This window comes from Mycena indigotica (assembly GCF_014461135.1).
Source record: "Mycena indigotica strain 171206Taipei chromosome Unknown Mind.scaff0002, whole genome shotgun sequence".
In the NCBI taxonomy this organism is placed as follows: Eukaryota; Fungi; Basidiomycota; class Agaricomycetes; order Agaricales; family Mycenaceae; genus Mycena; species Mycena indigotica.
In genome coordinates, this window is record NW_023503001.1 from 4,599,380 (window position 1) to 4,626,561 (window position 27,182).

The 27,182-nt window shown below is 50.9% G+C and overlaps 7 protein-coding genes across 7 annotated transcripts; 3 read left to right on the top strand and 4 right to left on the bottom strand.

Moving 5' to 3' along the window:
- Positions 1–7,146: 7,146 nt before the first annotated feature.
- MIND_00252400 (uncharacterized protein) lies at positions 7,147–8,954 on the top strand (the record flags this gene model as incomplete). The annotated part of the gene is made up of 4 exons (XM_037359404.1): positions 7,147–7,657; positions 7,979–8,087; positions 8,139–8,451; positions 8,505–8,954. The coding sequence occupies exons 1-4, from the start codon at positions 7,309–7,311 to the stop codon at positions 8,952–8,954; spliced, it is 1,221 nt and encodes a 406-aa protein (XP_037224499.1). The 5' UTR covers positions 7,147–7,308.
- Positions 8,955–9,223: 269 nt separating this feature from the next.
- Positions 9,224–11,699, bottom strand: MIND_00252500 (uncharacterized protein; the record flags this gene model as incomplete). Its single annotated transcript, XM_037359405.1, has 5 exons — positions 9,224–10,337; positions 10,390–10,984; positions 11,034–11,171; positions 11,224–11,403; positions 11,456–11,699. The coding sequence occupies 5 exons, from the start codon at positions 11,697–11,699 to the stop codon at positions 9,224–9,226; spliced, it is 2,271 nt and encodes a 756-aa protein (XP_037224500.1).
- A 3,059-nt stretch (positions 11,700–14,758) lies between these two features.
- Positions 14,759–16,333, top strand: MIND_00252600 (uncharacterized protein; the record flags this gene model as incomplete). Its single annotated transcript, XM_037359406.1, has 3 exons — positions 14,759–14,934; positions 14,986–15,340; positions 15,389–16,333. 3 exons carry the CDS (start codon positions 14,759–14,761, stop codon positions 16,331–16,333), a joined length of 1,476 nt encoding a protein of 491 aa, XP_037224501.1.
- A 3,135-nt stretch (positions 16,334–19,468) lies between these two features.
- MIND_00252800 (p-loop containing nucleoside triphosphate hydrolase protein) lies at positions 19,469–22,078 on the bottom strand (the record flags this gene model as incomplete). Its single annotated transcript, XM_037359407.1, has 10 exons — positions 19,469–19,580; positions 19,639–19,833; positions 19,887–20,429; positions 20,475–20,731; positions 20,784–21,034; positions 21,082–21,330; positions 21,374–21,406; positions 21,465–21,526; positions 21,580–21,695; positions 21,743–22,078. The coding sequence occupies 10 exons, from the start codon at positions 22,076–22,078 to the stop codon at positions 19,469–19,471; spliced, it is 2,154 nt and encodes a 717-aa protein (XP_037224502.1).
- A 798-nt stretch (positions 22,079–22,876) lies between these two features.
- Positions 22,877–24,056, bottom strand: MIND_00252900 (BTB domain-containing protein; the record flags this gene model as incomplete). The annotated part of the gene is made up of 3 exons (XM_037359408.1): positions 22,877–23,581; positions 23,637–23,706; positions 23,773–24,056. 3 exons carry the CDS (start codon positions 24,054–24,056, stop codon positions 22,877–22,879), a joined length of 1,059 nt encoding a protein of 352 aa, XP_037224503.1.
- Positions 24,057–24,147: 91 nt separating this feature from the next.
- On the bottom strand, positions 24,148–25,742 carry MIND_00253000 (uncharacterized protein; the record flags this gene model as incomplete). Its single annotated transcript, XM_037359409.1, has 6 exons — positions 24,148–24,195; positions 24,245–24,422; positions 24,471–24,686; positions 24,744–25,030; positions 25,079–25,693; positions 25,740–25,742. The coding sequence occupies 6 exons, from the start codon at positions 25,740–25,742 to the stop codon at positions 24,148–24,150; spliced, it is 1,347 nt and encodes a 448-aa protein (XP_037224504.1).
- Positions 25,743–25,821: 79 nt separating this feature from the next.
- On the top strand, positions 25,822–27,116 carry MIND_00253100 (Protein YIP; the record flags this gene model as incomplete). The annotated part of the gene is made up of 10 exons (XM_037359410.1): positions 25,822–25,915; positions 25,966–26,188; positions 26,240–26,285; positions 26,334–26,413; positions 26,461–26,524; positions 26,572–26,658; positions 26,706–26,722; positions 26,771–26,907; positions 26,957–27,026; positions 27,074–27,116. The coding sequence occupies exons 1-10, from the start codon at positions 25,861–25,863 to the stop codon at positions 27,114–27,116; spliced, it is 822 nt and encodes a 273-aa protein (XP_037224505.1). The 5' UTR covers positions 25,822–25,860.
- Positions 27,117–27,182: the final 66 nt, after the last annotated feature.

Consider the following 27,182-nt stretch of genomic DNA (forward strand, 5'->3'; position numbering starts at 1 on the left):
AAACGTCACGCATCAAATGGCTCGACCCGGCGATCAATGGAATTGATGGTACGCCGGAGTAAGAAGACCTCCACTATGTATGTTACTCTTGACGCCACATTATAACGGACATGAGTTTAGTCATGGATTCTTTCCAAAAAATGCATTGTCGGTATGACTGTAATCTGTTTCGTTCCTTGGTAATCACATAAAGCATTGACTGCACCTGTTGGTCCAAACCAAGTCCAAGCAAACATTTCAATGTTGTCAAGTGCGACGAAACCTCAATCCGCCTTCCTCTTGTCATCAACGACCTTTCCCGCTTTCCTTTCTTCAATCTCGAGGAGGAGTGAAGCTAAAACGATGTACATTGAGTGAGCGAGCTCGAGATGGATGAAACAAGCGTTCTACCATATCGTCTCATTATCTGTGAGGTAACGACTGAGGAAATGTTATGTAGCTGCCGCTGACGCACCTTGAAATGAAGCTCCTTATAATGGTTGCACTCTAACTCCAACCTCGCTCTGAGTTCTGGGTCGACGGTTGACCTGGCCTCAGCCTCGGTTGCCTTCCAGGTGTCATACAACGAGTTGGCTTCATCAAGGACATCTTCCGGATATGTTTTGTGGGGATTTAAATGGAGCACATCGTCCACCCAGCCAACGAGCTGGTGAAGGAATGAAGTCATAAGGAGGGCCCCTAATTATGCATGATTTGTTGAAATTCCCAACCAATCTGGACAAAAATCCAGCCGGAGCCAAAGGAACCGAGCAAATTTTCCTGGTTTTCGTCCTATGAGGTCCCATGATCGAGCAATAGCTTGATGTTCACGGCGAAGCGGTTGTGCAGATGCAAAGAGTGGGAGGCAGCAAGTCTGATTTGAAGCTTGGAACTGACTCGAAAATTAGAGCCAACGCTTCGGTGGAGATAGTGTTAGGAGTCCGGGACGGCGGAGGTGGGTGCCTCCAGTGACCGCCAAAATCTCATCGAGGCGAAAAGCGAAACCAGCACGCATCAAATGGCTTGACCTGGCGATCAATAATAGGTGACCGGCGATCGTTGAACTTTGAACTTGAACCGTCAGCATGCCTGCTGCACCACAAAACGAACGTAGGTTCTATGCACAAACGTGTCGGCAACCCTCCCTAACCGTTCTTGAGATCTTGACTGGGGGAGTATCGAAGGGGTAAACGAGCTTTTGCGGTCCAAGTTCTTTGCCTAATGCTCGAACTCTCCTGGATTCCAGGCGAAAGAGTGGTTGAGGGAGGTGCTGAAATTGAAATCTCATGGAATACTTTTCGTATGTGTCATGGGTTTCTTCTCTTGACTTTACACTCAAGTAATTGAAGGTCTCGCTTGACTTCCATATCGACAACGAGCTCTGTTGCCTTCCAGAGAAGAAACGAGACCGCGCCAAGAAAAAATTTATCAGAAAGGTATCCTTTGATTCTCAGTTGGAAAGCACTGCTTGAGCTCTAAAAAGTTTAGGAACAGCACATTTTTCGGCTTCTTCAGGTGGAACTTACAGCCTGACGAGGAACAAAGGCGGAAGGATATCCTGACGAACTACGTCAATGTTTACTTGCAGAACAAGGCTGCCCATGATGGTCCTACAGAAGATCTCAACCCCTCGAGTGGTAGTGAAGACGAATCTGACCAAGACAACTCTGAATCCCAGTCGGATGCTCCGCTTGAAGACCAATCATACCATAAAGGCGGCTCTGATTTGATTGCACCAACTACTGCTCCAGCAATGTCGGACCATGACGATCCCCCCACCAACCGATATGGAGCAGAGTGATATTGAGGAGCGCAACATCGACCATGTCGAGAGTTTCCTGACGCATGTCTGCCAACCGCCAATGACCAGATTGCTTCCTGCATTCAATGCATCTGGAATCAAGACGGCTGAACATCTCGAGGGTATAGCGAAGTGGCCGGAGGCACATCTAAAGGATTTCATCCAAAGACATCATCTAACACAAGCCCCTGTCGACGAACTGGCTATTTTGCTGGGACTGCAGGCAAGTACCCTCCCTTTCTCTTGTTGTCATCCCTTATTCTACTACTACAGGCCATTCAGTCTGTGTAACATTGACGCCAGCGTCACAATTGAAGGCATATTTGAAGAACCAACTCACATACCAAAGTGTAACCATAACATTCATGTTTATATCTAACAGTAACAACACTTGGTCGGCACCGGAAATACAATCTGTGATCTGCTTTTTACCCCACATCCTCGCCCCACCGTGCTGCCGACCCGTATTCACTCCTTGAACCCTTTCCGCCGTACCACCTCATGGATCTGACCTCTTACCGCACGATCTTCACCTCCCCTCCACCGGTTAAAAACGCCATACAAAGCTGAGGAAGCGCTAGGCGATTTGCCTTGAACTCGTTCCTTGCCAGGAAGACTACTGCAACGAGAGCGACCCGAAAAAGCGCGCTGTCTCTGCTATCCCGCAACGTGATGGCTTACCGGCCAACAGGGAACGGCTGTACTTTGCCACCGGTTATGGGCTCATTCAATGCGTCAAGGGACTTATGTCCTACAGCGACGAGGTGCGCCGTAGCCAATAGGCACTAAATTATAATTAATTCTGTGCAGGATCTTCTCGACGCTATCAAGCATACCAAGCAAGGAAATCACATCGCTCAACAACATCGAAAGTGTACCTAGCCTCACACCTTGTGGGATACGTGTTGGTTTTCGGCCGTGCGTTCTGACAGCTTTGTCTCAACCCCGAACACGACGGGTGTCGGGTTTGTGAAGACGATGACGGATGTGGAAAGGCACGCTGAGCTTGTCTATGCTGAGAGTCTGTTTTAAAAGGTGCGCTCTCTCTGCGGTCGGGCCAGCCATAGCAACTAACCTTATGTTAGGCCCTTCTGGGAATTGTCTACTCTGGGGATTGGCTTGCATTTTGTGAAGCTTAAGGAAGCGTGCGTTGTTTCGCTCAAAATTAACGCAAGGCAGTCAAGAACGGGGCAAGGTAGAAACTAGGGGTTGCTTTGAGCGTCCAGATAAAACTTGACCAAGATTCACTTGGCCAAAAGCGACCATGTGCACTTTATTTGTCGACCATGGATAGGATAGACGTTGTGCTGAATATATCGATTGAGCAGCACTTCATATTGAAGCTTGGAGAGAAGACCAGATTTATTACTACACCAGTTCGCATACCGATCACTAAACAAGCCACTCGTTGCCGCGCAGTCCGATGAAAGATTAGTCTCCCTTCTGCTTGTTATCAACGGGCTTTCGGGTTCTCTCTTCAGCCTCGATAAGAAGAGCAGCTAAAATCATCATAGTGTTGAGTGCAAGGTGAGTATATGGGACAAGTGCTTGATACCGTAGTGTCTCATGACCTAGTAATTATAAGTGAGCTAGTAGAGTTGTGCTTGTTGCTGTTTACGCACTTCAGAATAAGATTCCTTGTAATGATTGCTGTGTTGTTCTAATATAGCTCGCTCTTCTGGATCCAAGGTCGACTTAGCTTCAGCCTCTGTGGCGTGCCACCGTCTTTTCAGGCGCTTGGCTTGAGCAAGAACATCTTCCGGGTACACTTTGTCGGGGTTTGTATGAAACACATCTTCTACCCAGCCGACGAGGTGGTTGAAGAATGAAGTCATTTGACCGAGAGGTGTCAGATCTCAGAGAGAGATCCGTCTCCCGCCGTCAGACTGTGAATTTGGTCTGAGAGAGCTCTGAGAGGGGTGAGTGTGACGACCAGTCGCCCCAAAACCGATGATGTGCCATCATTGTGCCATACTAGTACGACACATCGCTCGTCTTGTGCCTCTTCACCATTCCCTTCTTCTTCCTCATTAGCCTCCTCCCTCAACCTCCAATTTATGGCGCGGCACTTCATCGCGAAGCTGGATCAAGGAATGCGCCAACGAGATGGAAGCTTCTGAGCCTAATAGGAAGGACTCTAATATGGCAGAGATTTGCGGGCTCAAAGGTGTGGAGGCTATTGTTGGAATTCCGCCCGCGCATGTGATAGTCCGTATTCGGACTGTGGAGCAAAAGGACGCCTGACAGCGGGTGTCAAGTGTGATCCGTGCAAGGTCACACATGGTCACCTCTCCCTTCCAAAGCCATGTCGTCGCCACCTGCTCTTCCTCGCCGGCCGGGCCACGATATTGACAACACTCGCTTCAACCCCGAATTCCGGCCGCCGACTCGGACACGTCGCCGGACAAGCTCAAATCGGCGAACGTCCCGCTGAGAGTCGGCCACGGCCACGGCCACGACACCACCGATTCCTCGCTGACTGCACTGCGTCTCCGCCGCCAATCCTGCCGTTGGCACACCGCAGCTGCGCATCCCGGGACGAGTTCTCACGCTGCTCCCCGCCTTTGTTTCCTGTTTTCTCCCCAGCACCGAAAACCGCCCTTCCCTCTCCTCCCAAACTCAACAAACCCTCTGGCCAGTGTGTCCGGTGCCATCGCGACCCCACAAAACGACACTTAATTGCGGGTAGAGACAAAGGCTGGGCGGATGCGCGGAGTGGGAATTTGTGTAGCTCAGACTAAGCTCTGAAGCTAAGGAGTGAATATATATGTGTTTTTTTTTTTTTTACAAATTCCGTGAGCTGCGCGAGGAAGCGGGTGACCGCGGCATGCCCAAATCCACCACGAATCCGTCGCCGTTGCCTGGCCGAACTGCCAGTGCCACAGCTCAGTTCGGCGGCGAGGCGTGGGGCATGTACTCATCATTTATGTCATCATTCTCAATCATCCCGCGGCTCGGCTTCCCCCTGAGTTTTCTATTGCACCCAAAACGGGTTTTCACATGCGAGGGCGGAATTTCCGCAACTTGTGGAGGCACACCAGAAGGTGTAGCTTTTGTCTCCCGCAGTCAGACTGTGAATTCTGGTCTGAGTAAAATAACAAATTCGACGAACTGGCCATTTTGCTGGGACTACATGCAAGTACCCTCACTTTCTCTCGTCGTCCTTTCTTATTCTGCTATAGGCCACTGTGGCATTCAGCCTAAGCTTGTTTAACATTCACGCCGATGTCACAATTCAAGGCACATTTGTCTGTTTGTGTAAGTAACCATAACATTCGTGTTTATATCTAACAGTGGCAGTGGTCAATACTGTTTTCCGGAAATGCAATCTCAGACACGGTCACTTGTTTGTCACGCGCTACTTTTCCTCTTGAACCAAATTCACAATCCATCTTCAAATGGGGACCAGACCCAGTGATTTCTTGCGCATCAACCTCTTACCGCCTCGTTTCGACATTTCTTCCTCGGCGCGACTCTCACAAGATCAAAACACTCAAATCACCCCTATGCAGGTCTACGAAGCTGAACAATTTTCCATCCCCACTCACTGGTCTATCGAGCCAGCCTTGAACGATAAACTTGTGCACTCCCTGTGTTCAGATTTCGATACTCTGCTTCCTCTACAGCCTGAGATGGAAAGCACCTTACGAAGTGTTATTGAAAGACTCCAAGACCAATGGACGTTCAGTTTTCGGCGGAACCACTCTGATGGACGAGAGACGGGTGCGATTGAAGCTACGCGAATACTGCTGGAGTATGTTGTGAGGACCCTCGATGTGATGACCACGACACTCAAGTTGGACACGGCGGAAATTGAATGGCAATGGGACCGTAAGAAGGAAGCCGCTGTTGCTCCGTCATGCGTCATGGATCATACCCTTGGATTGGCTTCAGGTGCATTCCTCGGTGTAGAGGATGAGCACCCTCTGGGCTTCCCTCATGTTGCGAACGAGTTAAGCAGTCGTATAACTGCGGCATGTTTTCAGACGGACATTTCTGCGCCACCATCGCAACCGAATTGGTGGATCTTACCCAACAAGGTAGGTTTTCTGAATCTCAGTTGTCCATACTCAGCTGAGTTTTCAGGGCTCCTTATATGCCGCCGCGTATGACACCAACATCGTCATCTTATCAGGCTTGACATCCTGCTGCGTTGGCTACCGAGAAGACAGTCACATGTTTTGGTCCACGCCTATGCACAATCGACGCCCAGAGAACGACGAATTTACACCAAATACACCGGATCCTCACGACAAGGCACGCACCTACTTTGGCGGTGGCGATCATCCGGAACCTTGCTTGGATGTCTTCCTTCTGTTTTTGGCCACAGCGTTGAGGGGAGCGCGGGACAAAGGATGTGGTTGGGTATCACGATTTTTCCCGGCACTTTCTGCCATCAATTTTGGAATACCGTCGACCGCGACGCTGGGCAACGAGGAGTTCGCGCAAAATGGCTGGAAGAAATCCGACCTTTCAAGCGACAGCTCTAGAAATATATCATCGGAGCATAAAGAGCGCACTCGTCTTCTTTTGGGTGACAACCTACTTACCGGAAGATGCCGTGGCGACCTCGGCCTCGATCAGGGTTATACAGTGAAGGTTGTCGAGCGCCTCATGGAGGAGTCGGAGAGGACTGTCTATTCCGGAGAGCTGCTTCGGAAGGGACAGCTTATCTCATCGATTGCGGTCAAAATCTCTCGAGACGTGGATGCTCTAGAGGCCGAATTCACAAAATATCGTCGTCTAGCGCGGCTGGTAAACGAGTCGATTGCGCGCTGCTACGGATTGTTTATTGGTCAGGACATAGCATGCCTTGTCACCGGCCTCTTACCTAATGATAAGCCGGTTCGCAGTCTGGAGATGGCAGAACGGTGAGTCTGCGCTCAAGGTTCGTATACCCTAGTTCAACATCATTCTAGTGGGGCCATCTACGCAGCGCTTTGCAAGATTCATAAAGCGGGCTGGATGTATAACGAAACAGTTAGCGAGCATCATTCCTGGTTGCGCAACGTAACGTGGAACTCAGAAGGACGACCACTCTTTTTTGATTTGGAGACGGCGACGCGGCACTTGTGTAAACCAGGCTGTGGCGAACTGACTAGCCTTCAGAAATCACTCCAAATGACTGATCATCAGGTTAAAATTTGGGCGAGATAACCATTAGACTCAGATAGCACTTCTTTGACTTGAAACTTTCAATCGTTGACTTGGTTTGCGCTTTGAGAACTGTATCTTAATATGTTGAGTATATTCGAACCGTTTTGCTCTCTTGTTGGCGTATTCTTGGGCTACAGCCACTTTGGTCGATACTATGCTCGTCGAAGGTATATGGGCGAGTCACATGGTACACGTGACATGTGACACACAACACTCAACCTCTGCTCGTCGATCGCTTCGTTTCATCCCTCTCTATACTGTTTTCATCCACTCGGAAAACATCCCGGTGGCATTGGATATACCGACTACAACAACGCACTATCTCGCTATCTTGCGCCGATCTTCTTGACTTTGTAATCGGACAGGCACTGATGCCTTTCCCGTTTACCTTCAACTTTGCAGTCCCGGGCCTGAACCCTTTCGCTGCGGAATCTCCGGCGGAGAATTTCACGCACGCTGAGCCGTCGGGGCATAGTTCGCAACAAGCGCGAGCTCGGCCCGCCCGCCCGACCAATGTCCATGAACGACGCCCCTCTCCTGCTCCGCCAACGACGCGGAAGCGTGGTTGGGACCCTTCGCTCGCAGAACCGAGCCATTCAAGTACCACTCTCGCATCACCAAGCGGCTACCTGGACACACCGGCGAAGTACAGGGAGATGGCTTCCAGGCAGTCGGGAGACGATTTTGAGCTGGAGGACATGAATGTCGTGGATGACTCAGGTGTGCATCTATTCTGTTTTGTGTCTGTTTTGTCGCATGCGCTATGCGTGGCCTTCATTCCCGTTCCATTTCCACAGGCAACTTTCTCGTTTCCAGCGGTGGTTGGATTGCTGGCATGAACGAAAAAGCTCTGCGTAGCGCACGGAGTGTGGGAGGGATGAAACAAACCCTGGCTTGTCTGCAGCATGCGGATAGCAACATTTCCAACTCACGTGTTTGTACATATATCTTGCTGATGGCGCCTTGATATCTTTACTCACACTCCCTTTCCTTTCTCCCTCACTCGTTCCATGAACCTTCTCGTCCTCATTCTCAATGTAGACCTTCCGCCACCCGCCAAACGCCGCCGTACCCTTGCTGGCTCCATCGTTTCAACGGCTGTCAGCGCGGCACTGATTGGGACGGCGGTTGGCTTGACCGTCTATCGTTTGTGCGTGCTCTCGCTGCTTTTGTGTGTTATTCGGCTCATTTCCGATTTTAGATGGAGAGATCGAGGCAAAGAAGCGGAACCTTCACAAGTAGAACCTGCGCCTCCCCCACCATACAACGAAGGCGCTTGGAAGTTAGACCAACAGCAGTCACATGCCATTCACGTTACTCCGCCTACTCCCTCTATCACCCCCCGGCGGAGGAAAGTCCGGCATAGTGTTGGTCCTTCGACAACAACGCGGCGGCCACTTCACCGTTCTCGACCATCGGTCAATCAATCAACCTTCAATCCCGTGTTTACCGCCAAGTCTCCGCTCAGCGTTGCTGCGACTGAAGGAGAACCTGAAGCTTCGGTGGAAGATCAGGTACGTGCTTAACTTCAGCTTTGAAAGGCTAATCCGACTGACTTTATGGTTAGATGGACTGGATGGGTGACCAGCTGTCCCAACTGATTAAGGAAGGACAGCGCGCTCTACGATCGGAAGTTGTGGTGAAGAGTGAAGTACAAGAAGACGAGGTTGACGATGGATCTGGGCTCTGGGAAGAAGACGACGGCGGGGTATATGGCACCTCCGTGTCCCGTTCAGCTTCCCCGCGGCAACGAAAACGACCTCGAAATGGGCTTGCCCTTGCCCCGCCATCATATAGCTCGCGCCCGTCCTCTGCATCTCCGCGCACTACCCGCTTCGAATTTGGGTCATTACCCGCGTCCTCTCCCAACTGGCGGACAGATGAGCCAAGCAGCAGTACCTCAGAGTTTGGTGTGCGGAGTGAGGCGGGCGATGAGGGCTCGTGGGAAAGTCCGGAACTGCGAGAGTCGATGAGGAAGGCGAGGGAACGTATATTGGCAATGAGGAAGGCAGGATGACACACTCGCTCTCGTTTTTGACTACAGTACTTTATACCTGGATGGAGGGCAGTATCTAATACCTATAGGCCTAGAGCCCATCATTGTATTTTCTACGAGTTGATAAGCAAAAGAGGCTGTCTCGGTTCAACTTGAGTATGCTACACAGAGGAATATAAATACAGCGGTGGTGGTATCTAAGGCGGTCTTGATTACTAAGCTTGGTAGGTGTAGGCAAAAAAAAAAAGAGGTAAGGTAGCCATGGAAGAATCGTAAAGTGAGCGTAGTGGTCAAGTCGTGAAAAAGCCAAGGAATATGCATCCCATCACTAAATGGAAGGAAGGTAAAGGGCGGAGATGGGGGGGGGAAATAATATCCAGCACAGCGGCAGCTCGAAGGGAAACGTGAAGGTGGATGAAAAAAACGTGAATCAGTTGGGTGATGAGCCAGAGTCTGACCGCGAGCGGGACCGGGTGGGGCTCTTCAGAATTGGCTTCAGGGGTGTCGTGACGCGTCCGCGCTCCTTGCTGGGGCTGCGCAAGCTCACGGGTATGGGCCGCAAGACTGAAGCCGAACGCAGGGGGAGAGCGGGCCGGACGCGGGCCGACGATAGCAGGGGTTGATGTCGGAGGAGGAAGCGGCCACGGCCATGGGACATCCAGAATCGACGAGCACGTGGAAGCTGCATCGGAGGTGTCGGTGGGGATCGGCTGGCGCGGGGGTACGCGGTCTGGCGCAGTCAACAGGCCATCGTTGTTTGCGGGGAGAGATGTTGTCCGAGGCGGAATAATAGCAGATTCTGCTGGCGGAATAACAGTAGGAGGTGCTAACATTGGCTTGGGTGGCTGGAGGAAATCGGGACTGGGACTGGGTGTCGCCATGACAGAGAGCAGTCGACCGTCTTTCCCAGTCCCCAGAATGGCTGTGTCGCGTCGATTTAATGGCTTCTGTTTATCGGGCCAGCTGCTCGAGATAGTGCTCGAAGCTAGACCCAAAGCATGTGCAACAGGTGACGCCAGATATGCACGCGTCGACTCCGCAAAAGAGTCTTGTGGGGACATCTCAGCAGGGGTGGTCGCGCGCGAGTCGTGTTCGCTTGGACTTTGGCTGGATGTGCTGGCGCTACGACTGACAGTGCCACCTGTTTGCGCCTCGAGGTCAGAAGGGGACGATCCACGCGGGAATGTGGCGAATTTGAACAGCCCAGATTTGCGCTCTGGAGTCTTGGAATCGTAGGCATCCATTTCAAGCATCTCGTCCCAGCCAGACCGGAGCTCTGACCGCGGAGAGTTATCGTACAGCCCCAAACCAGGCGGAACGCGTGGTCGGGGTGGTGAAACCGGCGTCGAGAGCGAGGTCTTGGAAGAGACGGAGGAAATAGAGCCAATGGGCGATTTTTTCGGTCTATCGAGAAAGTTTAAAATGGGAAAGAAATAACAACAATGAGATAACGCACATCGTAAGCCGACTCAACGGGGGTCGTTGTGGCGCCTTGTTACCAGCAGCTGATGATGAAATCCGGGTTTTGACCTTCAGTTTCAGGGCAGACAGGCTGGCCGTTGTCTTCTTAAGAGCTGTATTCGCGTTTTTACCAAGATCAGCCCAAGGCCATACCATACCATCACCCACCCCACCAAAGACCGAGCACAACAGGACCAGGGCAGCAAACCCTAGTAGACTCCATACGCTCAGCTCCTTCCTTCCTACTTCTGCGGGGTCAGAAAGCACAGGAACATGCGACAAAGACCAGTCCCATTGTAACAATGGGGTGCCGGTGCTATTGGGGTCACCGAAGACGCCGAATCCACTAGTGCCGCTGGTGTTACTGGCGGAGTGTGAGAAGCGGTGCTCAAAGGATGACAGCGAGGCGATTGCGGGCACATATGTGAGACAGATGAGCGCGATTGCGGCAAACGAGAGCAGAGTGGTGAAGCAGAGGCGGAGGCTGAATAATGTGGCCGGGTAAGTGTAGCCCATCCTGGCTTCGAGGTGGGTCGAAAGCGCGGATTGAGTTCGCAAAAATAGGAGAATGGCATGAACGGAGGCGACAACTTCCATAAATCAGTATTGACTTGGGAAATGACACCGAGAAGGACATACGACAGAAGCCCAGTGCTACTGCACCAATGACCAGTGGTGGTACAAGCATAGTCGTCGTAGCAGACGAAGCAAGACGCATTGAGGGGAAGCATCCCAAGGAGGGAACAAGGTCGAATCGGTGGTCTTGAACGGCGAAGTCTACAGCAGGTAGTCAGCAATCATATCTTTGATTTTGGGGAAAGCAACACACGCAGCAGCATGTAGACCACGGGGAAAATTACGCAGCACACAATATCGGCAAACCTTGATATCCCGCGGCCAGAGACATCAGGATGGAAGGTTCTTCGGGAGGCAAGTAGCTCAAGAGCACGTGCGAGGCCAACGAGCGCGCCAGGAATGCCTGCTAATGCGCCGAGAGTGAGCTTTGTCGCTGTTTAAAGCGATTAGTGGGTCAATTATGAGGAACAATGAACTGAACACACTGATGTCGCACCAAATTGGCGCTCTCGTCACATCGGAAGAGTCCCTCCACACAAGAGCGTCGACCCCATAAATTAGAGTGGAGAGGAAAAGCCAGACGATGAGCGCCACGAGCGAAACACTCCGAATTTGTCGGTTCTGGGGGCGGAAGAGCAGGAGGAGTAGAAATACAAGCAGGAAGGATACAAGTAGGAATGAGAGGATCGGTAACGCAGGGAGCGCAGTGGTCAGTGGAGATGAGGACATTGTCGTCGCTGGTACCAGTGACGAGGCCCTAGGCTAAAGCTACAATTAGAACGAAGCGGGAAGGGAAGGGAAGATGGTGATCTGCGTAAGTCCATAGATATCATATTATTCCGTCTGCCATTCTGTGGGCGGGCACCGCGAGTACAAGTGAGCAGCCTATTTTGTTACAAGGCATTGCTTGTAGGTTCTTGACAAGATGAGGTAAGACATTGAAAGCAGATTTCCAAATTTGGACGAGATTGTCCAAGTTGGAAAAGGTTCTGCCAAGAGGTGGAGGCCTATGTATAGATTTGTCTGGGCCGGAGACCGGACTTGAAAATTTATATGTCATCCGCTATTCAGTTTGCCCCAAAGGCAAACCTATAAAAAGTACAAGGCCGAGAATGATAGACTCCGCGGAAGAATTTGAGAATGAAGGAAAAGGCTCAGGTGTCGGTTCCGATGAAGAGAATTTGGCCAATTGGCGGGGAAACAAGCGATGATATCTGGCTACTATCAGCATAACCTCAGACTGGACCCACGATCAATTACCATACCATTCCAAGTCCTAATAAGCCATGAAGCCTCTGTCGCAAATTAGGCACGCGGACTTCCTATATCTGGTTCTCAAAAAGAAAAAAATCTTACTTGTTGTCAAGGAACGACCAAGGACTGCTACTCCGTCGGTATAATACCGTCCATGCCATGAGCTTTCGTTATCTGCCTCTTCTTCGCACGCCGGGTTTCAGGTTCAGTCCATTCCCACTAGTGGCATCTCTCGACGAGTGGTAAACGAGTCAGTGGTTGTCGTCCAAGTTCGGAAGTAGGCACGTGCCTAGACGGAACTCTTACGCGTCCAACTAACTCTTTCATCATTGACAACGGGCGCCTCTCAGCTTATATCCTTAGGATCAATGCATCGACAACAGTCATTTGGCTATAAGAGCACGCGCCATCCTACAGTTGTTCCTTTCCTTCCACTGTTCTGCCACCCGGAGAAGTACAAACGTGGATAGGGATGCATTTACCTGCTCTTACACGCTACTACACCACGTGCCGCAAAAGAAAAAAGACTGTTGTGCAGCTTTCCCCAGAGCTATGGTTGTTAATCTCGGATTACCTCACACAAGACCAGATCGTCAGACTCCTCGGCCTCAACCCCACTTTTTTGAATCTTGCGCTGGACATCCGTTACAAGACTATATATGCCAAGACGATGAGTGCGAGGTCACAAAAGCTGTATGAACGATTGCGGCAAGTCGTTTTGTCTTATAACATAATAGCAGCCTGACCTGCTTTGGTTTCATCAGAGACCCGATGGCTGCCCGACATGTGCAGCGACTTATTCTTCAGCCACATATCGATTTGATCGTCCCGTGGGCCTCCGAGTCCCCTCCCCCACAGTGGAAACGGTTATTGTCAAAGATTTGGAAGGAGAAGAGCAAGGCAACATCTATCTCCATCGAAACGTTCACCCAACAATTCTTCGACGCGCTAATTCTCGTGCTTCCTGGATTCGTGAACCTACGTTCGTTTGAGGTTGAGGTTTCGGATGTGGAAGTCAGCCGTCATTTGCGCCGCCTTTTCCGCTCGGCATGGGCTGCACTTGGACCGAAACTCGAGGCGGTCTCGTTGTCAGGCAGGCCTGAGGTCTGTTTGTCTGCTATTTCATACTCATTTCAGACTTAAGTTGAGCTACTTCCTCAGAACTTTCTACAATTTGTGAATTCAAAGCCAAACATCCCTGCATGTACCTCTCTCACCATCGAGTTCACGCATCAACTCCGCCGGATGGAAGATTGGGACACGAAGCCTAATTTTTCAGGCGTCCTGGTCAACTCTCTTGCACCGTTTATCAATAGTATCGCTTCCCAACTAGAGACCTTCAAAGTCTCTTCATGGTCCGGTCTCGACTTATCCACGTTTTTCCTGCATCTGAACAAATTTCCCCGCTTGAGAGAATTCCACCTCCGCGCGCCGTTCAACAAGGCGTTTGCGAATCCGGGGGGGCTAACTAAGCTCTTCGAAATCAACTCGGAAACGCTCCAACAGCTTGAGTTGCGGCTGAACCCAATACTCGGGAATACCGTTGGCCCTGACCCAGAGAAGACACTTGAGCAGTGGTTTGTCTCCCACATGTCACATCCTTTGGTCATGCGCAATCTCAAAACTCTCTGTCTCTTCCCCACAAACTCGACCCTCGGCTTTCAGCTCCTCAGGATGTACCTCAAACGGTCAGCAAACACGCTGACGACCTTGTCCGTCGAAGACCGCTACCTCGATTTAGGGGAAGTCTCAGCACTAGCTACTTCGCTTTCTGGGCATCCACTAGAGCTACAAAGTCTCAGTATCCATGTCCATGAATGCTCATCGGAGCTACTCGAGCTGCTTGCAACCAAGCTTCCAGTGCTGAAAAGCCTTTCACTTCATGTAGGTTCGACATGGTGGTGGCCTTCGTGGAAGCCTTTCGTCGACCCGGAATTACGCAACGGTGCGTGTGGCATATGGCAGCTGTCAGACATTGGTGTCTGGGATGCCAGCGCCGGCTACCAAAGATTATCGTTGGCGGCAATGCGATCGTTCCCGGTTTGCATACCTTCCCTCCAAAGCTTTTGGAATGGAGAGGAGGTATTACTTGATGCCGAAAACTATGAACCTATGTAGCTTTAATGCACATGACGGAGAGGTTTCTGACAATTCAGCGGGCCTCTGACCCGCGGCCGTGCCGAAGAATTTCGTGTGACATATTACCTAATTAGGGAATTCGGCGCAAATTTTCAAATTGGGCTGCTTCGGCCAAAAAATTCAATGTGACTGTGACCGGCAGAATTGAATTAAATAGGTCAGTAATATTGCTTGGGCTTACCGTAGTTGTTCCACTTGAAGAAAAGAAGAGTCGTAGCAGAGCACGGTTCAGACTTTCTGCAGATAGTAGCAGTGAAATCAGACATGATTGTCGTCTTCTTCGAGACCAGGAGAGACACGATCTTTCTTGAGTCAACGATCAACTTGACTTTTGACGATCACTGCCTCTCCGACAAGCTGTAAAAACACGTCTTTCTATTGTTGCTCTTCCCCTTATGCAACTTCCTGCAGAGCTATGGTTGCGAATCTCAAACTTCCTAACGCAAGACGAAGTTGTTGCACTTGTTGGCGTCAACCTCACTTTCTTTAACATTGCGCTGGACATTCGGTACAGGACAATCCACATCGAGACGTGGAATTCCAAGTCGCGAAAGCTCTATGAACGATTGAGGTGGGCTATCCTATGCCTAATAAGTCAGATATGTCTGACTTGACTTATTAGAGACCCACTACCTGCGAGTCGCGTCCAAAGACTAATTTTGCGGCCCCACCTCAGCCTCAGCAATCCCATTCGGTCCGAGTCGTCCCGCCCCGCTGCCTCTCCTTCACTATGGCACCGTCTATTTTCAGCTGGCTCGAGCAGCAAGGCTCAACCACCACCCGCTTCCAAACCAGCACCTATTGAGCAACTCATAGAATCACTGATTCTTGTGCTGCCTGGACTCGTAAATCTGCGCTCGTTCGAGGCAGAGGTCTGGGACGTAGAGGAGGGCTACGATTTGCGTCCGTTTTTCCGCTCGGCTTGGGCTGCTTTTGGACCGAAACTCGAGGCTGTTTCGTTTGGCGGGAGACCCAAGGTTTGTTTGTGTTCTCTACTTTCTGCGCGAATTGATTTGTTCGTTTAGGACTTCCTGCAATTCGTGGAATCAGAGCCAAATATCCCGGCATGCACCTCTCTCAACTTGCAGTTCACGCATGAAATGGACACAGCAGCAAATGCCGCCACTTTGGTCATTCTAGTGGACTGCGTCGCGCCCTACATCAACAGTATCGCTCTACAGCTAACGACCTTCAAAGTCTGGTCATGGTCCACCTTAGACCTCTCTGCACTCTTCTTAAATCTGGGCAAATTTCCGCGCCTCACCGAATTCCACGTCCGCGCACCATTCAACAGGGCGTTCACCGACCCAGCGGGGCTGACCAATCTACTCGAAACCAATTCACAAACCCTCCAGCACGTGGAATTGCGGTTAAACCCATCGGGGAGCGCCATGGATCCCAGCCCCGAGCAAAGGCTGGGGGAGTGGTTTAGCTCCCACCAGTCCTCTCCGCTGGTCATGCGTGACCTGAAAAAGCTCCGCCTCTTCCCGACCAACTCGGGCCTCGGCTTCGACGCCCTCTTGATGTATCTCGAGCGGTCGGCAAACACGTTGACGACGCTCGCCATCAAAGACCGTTACCTCAGCCTGGAGGAAGTGTCGACACTTACCACTCTGCTGGCCGAACGAGAAAGCGCGCTGCAAAATCTCCGTCTGCACGTGCGCGTATGGTCGCCTGAGCTGTTTGACCTCCTCGCAGCCAAGCTTCCAGGGCTGCGAAGCCTGTCCCTCTATGTGGGCGGTTCCCCCGGCGACCGGGCAGCGGAGAAGCTTTTCTTTGCGAAATTGCGCAACGGCACGTGTCGTCAATGGACGCTCTACGACATTGGCGTTTGGCAAGGTGGCTTTGAAGTATCATTGTCGACGATGCGATCGCTCGCGGCCTGCATACCCTCAATTCGGAGCTTCTGGAACAACGGCGAGATGTGGTCTGATAGCAAGAACTACGAAGTTGGCTTCACACACATCTAATACTTACTATACCCACTCAACGACAACGGACTTGACAATGATTCCACGAGACGATTGAAATTTTAGTAAATGAGAGGTACAGCAAGGAGAGCGGGACTTTGGACTTTGTGCAAATTAAGACAGGAATACATAGCAGCATTAGAAACCGGTGAGGAGAGGGTGACCAAGAGTGATATGTATGGATGTGAGAAAAAAAGAGTAGGAATAAAGTTAGAAGGAAAGATTTCGTTAGGGGGCATTATTTACGGGGCCAACAACTCCGGCGGGAAGGGGTTGACTGGGGCATCCAGTTTCTGGCCATGGACTCGGAACCGGTATAGACACGTATACGCGCCCATGCCCCAGTTGTTGCGGATCCTTAGGATGGCGATGGTGTAGTCCATGCGGAGCGCTTTGATCTCTGGGTTGATAGGGAATGTCTGGATGTTGTTTGGCGAGAGAACATCGTATCGGAATGTCGCAATGCGGATGTACTCGTAGTTCTTCGCCTTGGGAGGGAGTGTTTTGGGATACTGCGGCTCCTCCTCAATGTCCTCGCCATCAGCACGTAATTTTGCTCGGGACTCGCGCCAGGTTTTGAGTTTCGCGAGGTTTTCCTTGCCTTCGATCATCGCCCAGACCTCCATGTCACGTGGTGCGCTGGTCCTCATGTTGATGGCAGTTTCGGCCGAAACGTGGTCGATGGTGATGTCTTCAATCAAAACTGGGGCAGCAAGAACAACAGCAAGCTGGCCTTGCGAGCCAGCAAAGGGCCAGCATCGTCCATCGTAAATGTCGTGGTGAAGAGCGACAACTGGTGGTGCGCCAATCTGGTGGCCATTGCCCGTGACAAAGCCGAGCACTTTGCCTGTTAGTGTCGAAGGACGAATCTCATATGTGGCGGTGGTGTAACTGGGGATGACGAATGCCCCACTCGAGTGCATAGCAAAGTCGGTCCGCATGTCCCGACCAGAAAGGCCAACAGCTTTGCTAACGAGGTCCGCGATGACATGGGTGACATCTTGTCCATTGGAACTCTTGATAGTGACACCCTTGCTGCCCGCGTTGCTCCACCAAGTCGAGCCGACTGAAGAACTCGGCGCTGCATTTTTCTTGCCAAGGTCAAGAGCTTCCCTGACACCAGCTTCAACGGGCCCGAATCGGTCTTCGAGAGCCTTCAGTTTGAGCCGTGCCTCTTCATCACTCCCAAACACTCCGCCACCCCCGCCTTGATGTGGTTGCTGTTGAAGAACCTGTACTAATGCCTGGAGGGCATCCATATCCTTCTTCATACCTTTCAATCCAGCCGTGGCGGCGTCACGAGAGGCAACCTCAGCTTCCAGGGCACGTGCGGTCTCTCGCTCAACTCTGGTCTCAAGAGCAGCGACCTTGCCAGCCATTTCTGATTGGAGACGAACTTCTTCATCCACCTTGACTCTTGTTCGTTCCGAATCAAGTGAAAGACCAGACAGCGCCGTCTCCATCCGTCGTAACCTTTCCGAAATTTCGGCAATGTTGGCAGCAGGAGCCTCTGGTGGATGGAAAACTGTGCTTCGACTCCACGGTACCTTGAAATCAATTTGGGGGATGATGGTTGCCGCAAGCACCACGAAGAAGGCGAATAGGGCGAATCGAATTAACGGGGCAATTATTGGTTTGCGAGCGATCGCTCGTATTGGCCTTAGACATAGAATTTCGACTGCAGTGCCGAGAGTTCGTCCGCATAGCAGGAAAACCGTGAAGATTGCATAAGCCAATGAGCCGAAAACTGCACCAGGATTTCGAGGTGCTTGTGATGGTGCTCGTGAACGAGACCGAGAACGAGGCCGCTCTCGTCGGGCTTCTAAAACTTCCTCGTCGTCAACTTCCGGTATAGATTCAAGACCTTGTTCAGCATCGTCAAGTGATGTGTTGAAGCTCGGCTCGAGAGGAGCAGAAGGCTGCTTGGGTGGTAGGGACCCTCTTGGCGCAGAACGCTTTCCATGTTTGTTAGGAGTTTCTCCAAAATTAACTAGTACTGCAACTCACCATTTCCAAGTCACTCTCTGAGCCTTCCTCCATCTCATCTCCATTGGTTTTATTTTTCTTCGCTTTCTTTTTCCGCTTGTCGTAGCCCGCTACGGGTAGACTCGTTAATGGCCCGCCAACCGAGTCCTTCTTCTTCTTTTTCCGCCGCTTCTTCTTGCCATCGTCGTCAGTAAAGTCTTCGTCGCCCGAATCTTCAAGATCAGAGTTTGTCGGTCGATAAGCTTTGTTGTCCATCGACATGCGGTTGCGCTTATGGCTTATAGAAGCGCGTTTGCTCTGGATGTCATTTTCCTCCACTGAATAGTCGTAGCTACCATTGACAGCAACTGGCTCGTCTGGCTCTTGTGATCGCTGTCGCACATAATATGTCGCAGCTGCAGCGACTGGTAATATAGCGCGTTTGGCAGCCCCAATCGCCTGTTCAAAGGGGCTTTTGCCTCGTGTAGTGTTACTGGGGATTTCCTGGGATTCCTCGTCTTCAGAGCCGGGCACGTGCCGTATCGAGGTAGTCTTGGAGAGTGGTTTGCGTTGTAGTCTGCTGGGTGGGGCAGGAAGTCGACGGGTACTGGTGGATTGGGATTGTTCATATTCAACCGAGGTGCTTCGGGGAACGTTGGTACGTGTCTGACCCGAAGCCCACGAGTTGTTTGGGGTTGTCATGTCGGTAGCGGCCTGGTGGAATGCCGCCGCAATGTTTACTGAAGTGTCCTTAACAGACCACTTCTCTGGGTCCAGTGACTGGTTGTTGTCGGTGCTCGATCGTTTGCTGTCGTCAGAGCGTGGTTTCGGAGGTGATCGCGAGCCAAAGGTGGGGGCTCTGTCGAATTTGAGATGGAAACGCAAAGGTGGCAACGATAACTCACCCGTAAGCGTAACTGGTATGCGAATTCAGTCGGCTCTGCTGGGGTTTTCCCGAAATAAAAGTTTGTCGGTCTAGTCTTCTTCCTTCTTTGAGTGGAGTGCTCGTGAAGGACATGCGTCGGGCGTCGGGGCAAGGGGAGGGTAGGCGTGTCAAGGAATAATGAGCACCAACAAGACCATTCAAGTTCAAATAGTGCACGAACAGTGACGCTTTGGTCGCGATCAAAAATCGTGACTTGTCATTGTTGTCAACAATCTCTAACTCGACTACGCAACGACCCCCTCTGCATGTGCCTTATAAAGTCTCCCATATTCTCCCTCGAGCCACAAAAGTGCATCATGCGTCCCCACTTCCACCAGTTGACCCTCCTTCATAACCCTACAGGGAAAAAATATATTAGCCAAACACAGAACAAGAGCGCTTTGAGACCACAAACAGAACAAGATCCGCCTCTTTGACCAATCGCCCATAATCATGGGTGGCAATGACGATGGTCCTACCATTCCGCTGGCCGTTCAGCGATGTAAGAATCTCCCGTTCCGCCAACGGATCCATCTTGCTTGTCGCCTCATCAAACACGATCAGTCTCGCTCTTACTTTCAGAAGAAGCAAGCGAGCAAACATTCGAGTTCTAGTTTACCTTCAGTCAAAGAATCAACCTAAGAAGCTTGCTAATTGGCTTACGCTGTCAATCGCTGCATTTCACCACCAGAAAACTTCTGAGGCATCTGACGTTCGACTTGACGGAAGGCTGCAAGTGCTGGCTGTGTGAGTCCAGTACCTTCCGAGCTGTATGTCTCCGAAGTTGGGTAAATGACCGTGTCCCAGTGGCGAGGCAGACGTTTGATGATTTCTGTTGCGCATCCCAAATGTGCTGCCTGGGTGAGAACCTTCTCCTGTTCACTAGCACTGCTGCAATCCAACCCCAAGAATATGCTTTCTCGGAGGGTGACACCAGGATACAAGTCCTCATCCTGTTCGACAGCAGTGATGGCGCCGCGAAGTTGAGCCAAATCATACTCTTCGACAAGCTTGTCGTCAATTAGGATTTCACCCTCGGACGCCTCCCAAGTCCTGGTCAAAAGGCCAAGCACCGATGACTTGCCCCCTCCATTTGCACCGACGACAACCACAAGATTGCCGGGATTGATGGTAAATGACAGATTCTTCACGGCAGGTTCTTTGATCTCGTCTGCGAAATGCGGGCCATGGGTGAGTGCAACATTTCTGAGCAAAGTTTAGAAATAAGCAGCAATCAGAGGACAGGCCAACCTAAATTCAATCTTCATTCCGGCAGGACTAGAGAAAGGTGATGGATAGGAAAGTGTCCCGCTTGGAAAATTCGACAATGCCATAACATCGTAATAACCCGTTTTCGCCCAAACTAGACTTGCGATGAACTTGTCGAAGGAGCTCGTTGCATCTTGACCGCGTAAACTGCGCAGGAGCTGCGTAGTCTGTTGGAGGAGAATGATCGTAACAAGCGAGGAAGCTGGTTGAGACCAGGGCAAGAGAAAGACGCCAAGAACCTGCTCTTTTGTCAGAACATTTGCTGATAAGTAGGAGAAGGACGGGGCATACGATGGGTTCGTCTACTATGAGGCCTCGTAACAGGGACCATGGCCACGCAAATGCTCCGGCGACTGCATAGGCAAATCTTTGAGGAGGAATATTACCTCGCACAAGTTGCGCTGAGGCCGCGCTGTAGCTTTCAGCGAGAGCCGTGCAGGCGTTATCTTTCATTAAAGTTCGTCGAATACGTAGATTGCTTGCGAGTTCAGCGAGTTCGGCAAGGTGATAAAACGCCGGATTCGCGTTTCGAAAGGTGAATCCTGGAGCTTGATCAATCGAACAGGCAAGTTTACATGGGCAAGCTCACCCTGGCCATGGGTTATGTTAGTGGGGCAAAACCAAATTATGAGGGGCTGGAGGCCCGCAAAAACTAGGAGTAGACGGGACTCGTCTACACCACGAATGGCACAGACTACGATTAAGGCGAGTATTTGCAATCCAAGCAGCAGCATTTCGCAGGGAATTTCAACCATGTCATGCACGAATGCCTCACACGGTGCCGAAAGTGCGAAAGAACTCTCGTTGGGGAGTGCACAGTTATAGTCCATCGAATATCCTGCCGTATCGTGAGTCATCAAAAAAAAAATTCTCAAGCTTACGATTGAACTTGTCGATACTCAACTCCAAGCTCTCTGGAATAAAAAATCGGATTTTAGGAACAATCAGATACGGACTGGGACAGTCACTTACTCCGAATTAACCCATCCCAGAACCTTCTGAGATGTGATTGAAGTCTCAACTCAAGCCCCACACTGAAAACGTATTGTTGACTATGAACAAGGTGACAACTCGAATAGGTGCTTACCTTGTGTGCTTTGCGTGTATATAAATAAACATTAGACCAAACCATAGAGGAGCATAAACACGAAGTCCATCGATCAAGACGTGGAATGCTGTGCCATTGTTTAGGCCGCGCTCGATCTAGGGCAGGAGGTCATTGGCTGAGAACGGCGACGACAATGACTCACAAGGAGCAACAGGCCGAAAGAGGCGCAGAGCGAGATGGCGGGGGCAATAGTGAGGACCATTACGGAGATGATATAGCTTAGAACGAGACGGCGATCCCTCTTGAAGATGTCGGAGAAGAGCCTGCGGGCGTACGGCCAATGTTCGTGTGCTTGGCGGAGCTTTGCACCGAAGGTGCCCAGAAACGAGGCGCGCTTTGGCCTCCCGTACCAGACTTGAAAGCCGTGGAAGGAGAACGACGAAAGGTTCTCGCTATCAGATTTCCCATCTGGCCCGGGTGCGGAGTCGTGACCCTCTGGAGCGGAATAAACGGGCAAAAAATGCTGAGGTTCCGCCATGCGATAACGGCGGCGGGAGCGAAGACTGGGATGAGTTGAGATAAAAGTGACAAAGGATGAGGACCGTCACTTTCAGGAAAGCTGTGGTCATTATAAAGGATCTGAGTCGATGGCGTGTGGGTGACCTATAACCAAGGCTGACTCGTAGGCGGGGGAAGACAAAAAGGGTGTGTTGTTTTCCGCGTAGTCACAGCATTGTGGGTCCATCGCACTAGAATAGCAACACGCCACTCGGAAACTGCCGCTGGGCGTTAGAAGCACAAGGAGCCTTATAGTGCTTGTTTGATTTCCTGTCTGCATCTGGAAATGTGTTCAAAACAAAACGACAAGTCAGTTGCCGGGTTCGAGATCTGAACAAAAGAAAACAAAAAGAAAACTGCAGGTCGACAACGGCGAGATGTTCAGTTTGACACATGATATTGGGGGAGGGACACGACCTGGGCGCCGTCGTAGTGAATGTGGTTCCAAGAAAGAAAAGAAACCAGACCAAGTTTACCAGCGATGTATACCAGTAGATCAACTTCGGCGGGGTTCAGGATTGGACATGGACTAGTCGGTGACTCGCAGCCCACACTCAAGCTGAATTTGGTTGATATGACGCGTAGTCCAGTCGGAGATACCGAAATGAGAAGGATTGAACCAGAACTCTTCTCCAGGTCAATAACAAAGCGTACAACAGCTTTCGAATAGACTCGTTATTGTTGTTCATTACAGTTACCAGGCCATGTTCTGCACCTACAAGGTGATTAATGAAGTCGGCGAGACAAAGCAACCGCTTATACCTGGCGACCAGTGCCGTTATTCTGTTCTGAGCCATTCATCCATTGCAGTCCACACTGCTTTCTGTTCTTCCGTCCACTCCGTGTGTTTGTCTAGCACGCAAGCCCCGCATAGACCGGCCTGTGCCCAATCAACGCTCTTGAAACGTTCAAGGGTTTCAAGAGGCTTGTAGACACCGTCGTCTTCGATTGCAGGTTGAATGACGAGCTTCATCCACGTTCCAGCAAACACGTCTGTGCAGGCCATGTGTGCCGCAGCGGGGGCAGTAAAGAGCAACGGCGAGAAATAATCGATGAACTGGGTCATGAGGCGCGTGCACTTTTGCGACTCGTGTAAGGGTAAGCCCGGTTTGTGGGCGTCGCCAGTGCTAGGTGTGGCGGCCGCCGTTTCTAAATCTACGCCAGGGTCGCTCTCTCTATCGATGGATGCTATCTGAGACGAATCAGAAGGCGGAGGCGGGCGGGAGTCCAAGTTTTCTCCGGCTTCATCCATGTCAAAATTGGACGTCGTCACAAGGCTATAGTAGAGACCCTTTTGCACCTGAACATTGACAGTCAGTGGGCGCTGGATATGAACGTGAGACATCCAGACCGATTCAACATTAAATTCGATGGCAAGAGCCAAAGCCTCCTCAAGATACGGTGGGTGGACGAACGGCTTTGGCCCACTGGGGAATAGGTCCACAAAGTACCGCAACGCGGCCTCGTGAAAACGCGGAAAGTGCTGCATGGTTGGAATCCATATTTTATTTCGCAATGAACTGGCCATGGAGTCGCACCAACTGATTGGGAGAAGACACGCGAACCAGAGATACAATACGAGGGAAAGGTATTTCCGGAGACAGAAGTCTGAGTGCCAATGTTAGAATGTACGGTCTCAATGCTGCTGCTTGCCGTCGGTGGACCGAAACTTACACATCGTGGTACAAACTCTCCAGCAAAACAACGAAGTCGGGCGCGGAGACACGTCTTGCGGGATCTATTTGCAGGTGTTCTACGCCACCGATATGATAGTGTGGTGATTTGGAGTGCGAAAGAAACAACAGTGAATGGCGGGTTAACAGGGTCTTGTGGACCTTGAAGCCATGGCCATCGAGCTCGACAACGAGCGAGCCATCTTCCAGCCAGAATACTGGGTGTTGGATGTATGGCGCCCTAGTAGTAGGCAAAGGGTGACTTTCAGGGACAATCGCGGCCATCTGAGAGTGAAGACCAAGAAGGAAGGTCGCATTCCATAATGGGAGACATCGGTCACGCGTGTAAAGTATTATGGGGCCGAAACAAAGACTACTACAAATAAAGACCCTCCGGTGTTCCTTCGTTCTTCCTATACAGGACCTGGGGAACAAATGAGGTTCAAAGGATAGTCGAGGAGCGAATGACAAACCTTTTCCCTCGCCGAAGCAAAATCAGCTTTGGTCACGCGCATACGACGTTCACGAAGAGCCAAAAGACCTGCCTCAGTGCAGACCGCTTTTATGTCCGCACCAGATAGATCGTCTTTCGTCATCACCAGCTCCTCCAAGTCAACATCATCACCCAAGCTCATCCGAGACGTATGCAGCCTAACCATGAAAAATAAGAACCGTGACATGGATGATAAGAAAACTTACTTGAAGATGTGCCGCTTCGTCTTGACGTCGGGGAGAGGGAATTCAATCTTTCTGTCTATACGGCCAGGTCGGATAAGAGCAGGATCAAGCGACTCGATCTTGTTAGTGGCCATAATGACCTTGACGTCGCCCCGTGTATCAAATCCGTCTAGCTGGTTAAGAAGCTCTAACATCGTCCGTTGGATCTCACGCTCTCCACTGGACGTCGAGTCGTACCTGAAATACGCAATCAGCAGATGGGCCGGGAAGAGACTCAAGCAAAAAAAAAAGTACCGCTTTGTGCCCACAGCATCAATTTCGTCAATGAACACAATACTCGGTGCATGCTCCTCCGCCACCCTGAACATTTCTCTCACAAGCTTCGGTCCATCTCCCAGGTATTTCTGGATGAGTTCTGAACCGACAACGCGAAGGAAAGTAGCCGAGGTTTGGTTTGCGACGGCTTTGGCGAGAAGAGTTTTGCCCGTCCCAGGCACTCCATATAGAATGACACCCTTTGGTGGTTTGATGCCCATCTCTTCGTACAGTTCAGGATGTGTCAGTGGGAGCTCGACGGATTCCTAAACTGCAATTAGGCACTTGCAAAGATAATGAATGCAAATGAGCACCTTTATCTCTTGAATCTGCTGCTCCAGCCCACCAATGTCTGCGTAGCTCTCTGAAGGTGCCTTGTCGAGTTTCATAATGCTGACAAGCGGGTCCGCGTCGTCATCCAGAACCCCGACAATAGCCTGGGATTTGTGGTGTAGTAAAACTTGGCAGCCAGGTTCGAGCAGCTCCTTGTCGACATAGGACATGATCGAGACGTAGTATTCGGGACCTGACGCGGTGCTGATAATTGCGTGGTCGTCGTCAATAACTTCCTCCATCGTTCCAACAGCCATGGGACTTCCACGCAAGTCATCCACCTTGGAACGATCTTCTTCATTCTTCTCTTCACGGGTGGCTTCCGGCTTTAACCGTTCCTGGTTCTGGATAAACTCCTCCTCCAGCAGCAAGTAATCCTTGATTCTCTCCATCTTCAGCAATTTAAGGCGACAGCGAGTTGTGGGGTACACAGCGGGTAGTTTAGACGCGGCGGAGGGACCTCTACGTTTCTTCTTGCCAACGCGCGTGGGCAGAGGTGGTTCCCATTTCTTCTTCTCATCTTTCGCATTCTTGTCCTTGTTGTTTTGCTGGTTTGCATTCCCGTCCGCGGGAGGGAGACCAGAAGCAGCGTTTCCCTACTTGAGTTTCCATAAAGGCATGCTGAATACGCGAGAAACACACCATCTTGAGTGAAAGACAAGAAAGAAAGTGAAAGTCGAAGGTCAAGCGAGGGTTACGCGTCGTGTGACGTGTGACGTGACCGCTGAGATCAGCCACGAATCTTCCACTCTCAAGCACAAGCATGGCTGAACTGCCACCGACGCCGCTCACTTCAAGTTCTCAGTTTATTCAGGCCGGTTCGCATATTTTACTGGGGCTCGTCAGGAAAAATTCTCAACAGCCATAGATGACGACGACGAATTTGACGAAGACAGCATACCTAGTTTCTCGCATCCAACTATTCCAAGCCCGCAGTCACCAGCGCCGTTTAAAGGCAAAGGACGTGCAAGAGAACCAGAACAACTTGCGCCACCTTCCGGCGCGAATGTGCGGGTTAGCTCTCCGCTGTCCGGAAATATTGGCAGTGGACCAGTGAGGTCGGCAGTTGGCGGAGTCCAGGTTGAACGACGGTAAGTCGGGTATAGACTGATATAATTGCTAGCACGCTCATATGAAACTAGCTATACCGGTATTGACACGCTGGACGAACCTGTGTCGAAAACTCTCGTATGTGTGCATCTTTTTTTTCGCGACTTGTGGTTTGAAACATTGCAGGCGCGCGACTTGTTCTCCATTTATACCAAGCTTATTCAGGTTCTCTATCCTCGCCGTTCATCTGGTCGCGAGGTGCTTCGGTCAGTGCTCCATTCTTTACCTCATCTCTAATGCTCAACCCCGACAGAGACTGGGATTTATGGGGACCACTGATGTTGTGCCTTGCTCTAGGAATTATGATGAGCATTAGTGTAAGAGACTTGGTTTTATTCGACCACCACCTGAATTCACTTCATAGGCTCCAGAAAAGCAGTCTTTGAACATTTTCACGAGCGTTATCGTTATCTGCTCAATTGGCGCGTTGACGGTGACCATCCAAGCCAAGGTCTGTTACCAATTACTTGAGAAACATTCAATGCTCACTTTGACCAGCTTTTGGGCGGTAGAGTGTAAGAAGTTGCGTCTAAATGCTGGATGACGTTTGACACGGACTACAGTTCGTTTTTCCAGGGTCTTTGCGTCTTGGGCTACTGCATCGCGCCTCTGAACATTGCCGCTTTGGTCGCCATTTTTGTTCACCGTATCTATATCCGGGCCCCAGTTGCTCTGATCGCATGGGCCTGGTGTGTGTGGGGTAAGTCAGGCTGACTGACCTTCCAAAACAGTTGCTGACGTCGGGGTAGCATCGGTCAACTTCCTCGATGGCACAAAAATAGAGCAGCACCGCATCTTGCTCGCCGTATACCCGCTCTTGTTAATTGATCCCCGCTTTATGTCTTGCTTGCCTGACCACTTTTCAGGCTCTTCTACTTCATTCTGGCTTGGATGATACTGATTCAATAATCGCCATGTAATCCGTGCAGAGCTTTGTCTCCGTAACGTTCATGTAATCGTTGGTGTATGCGGCAG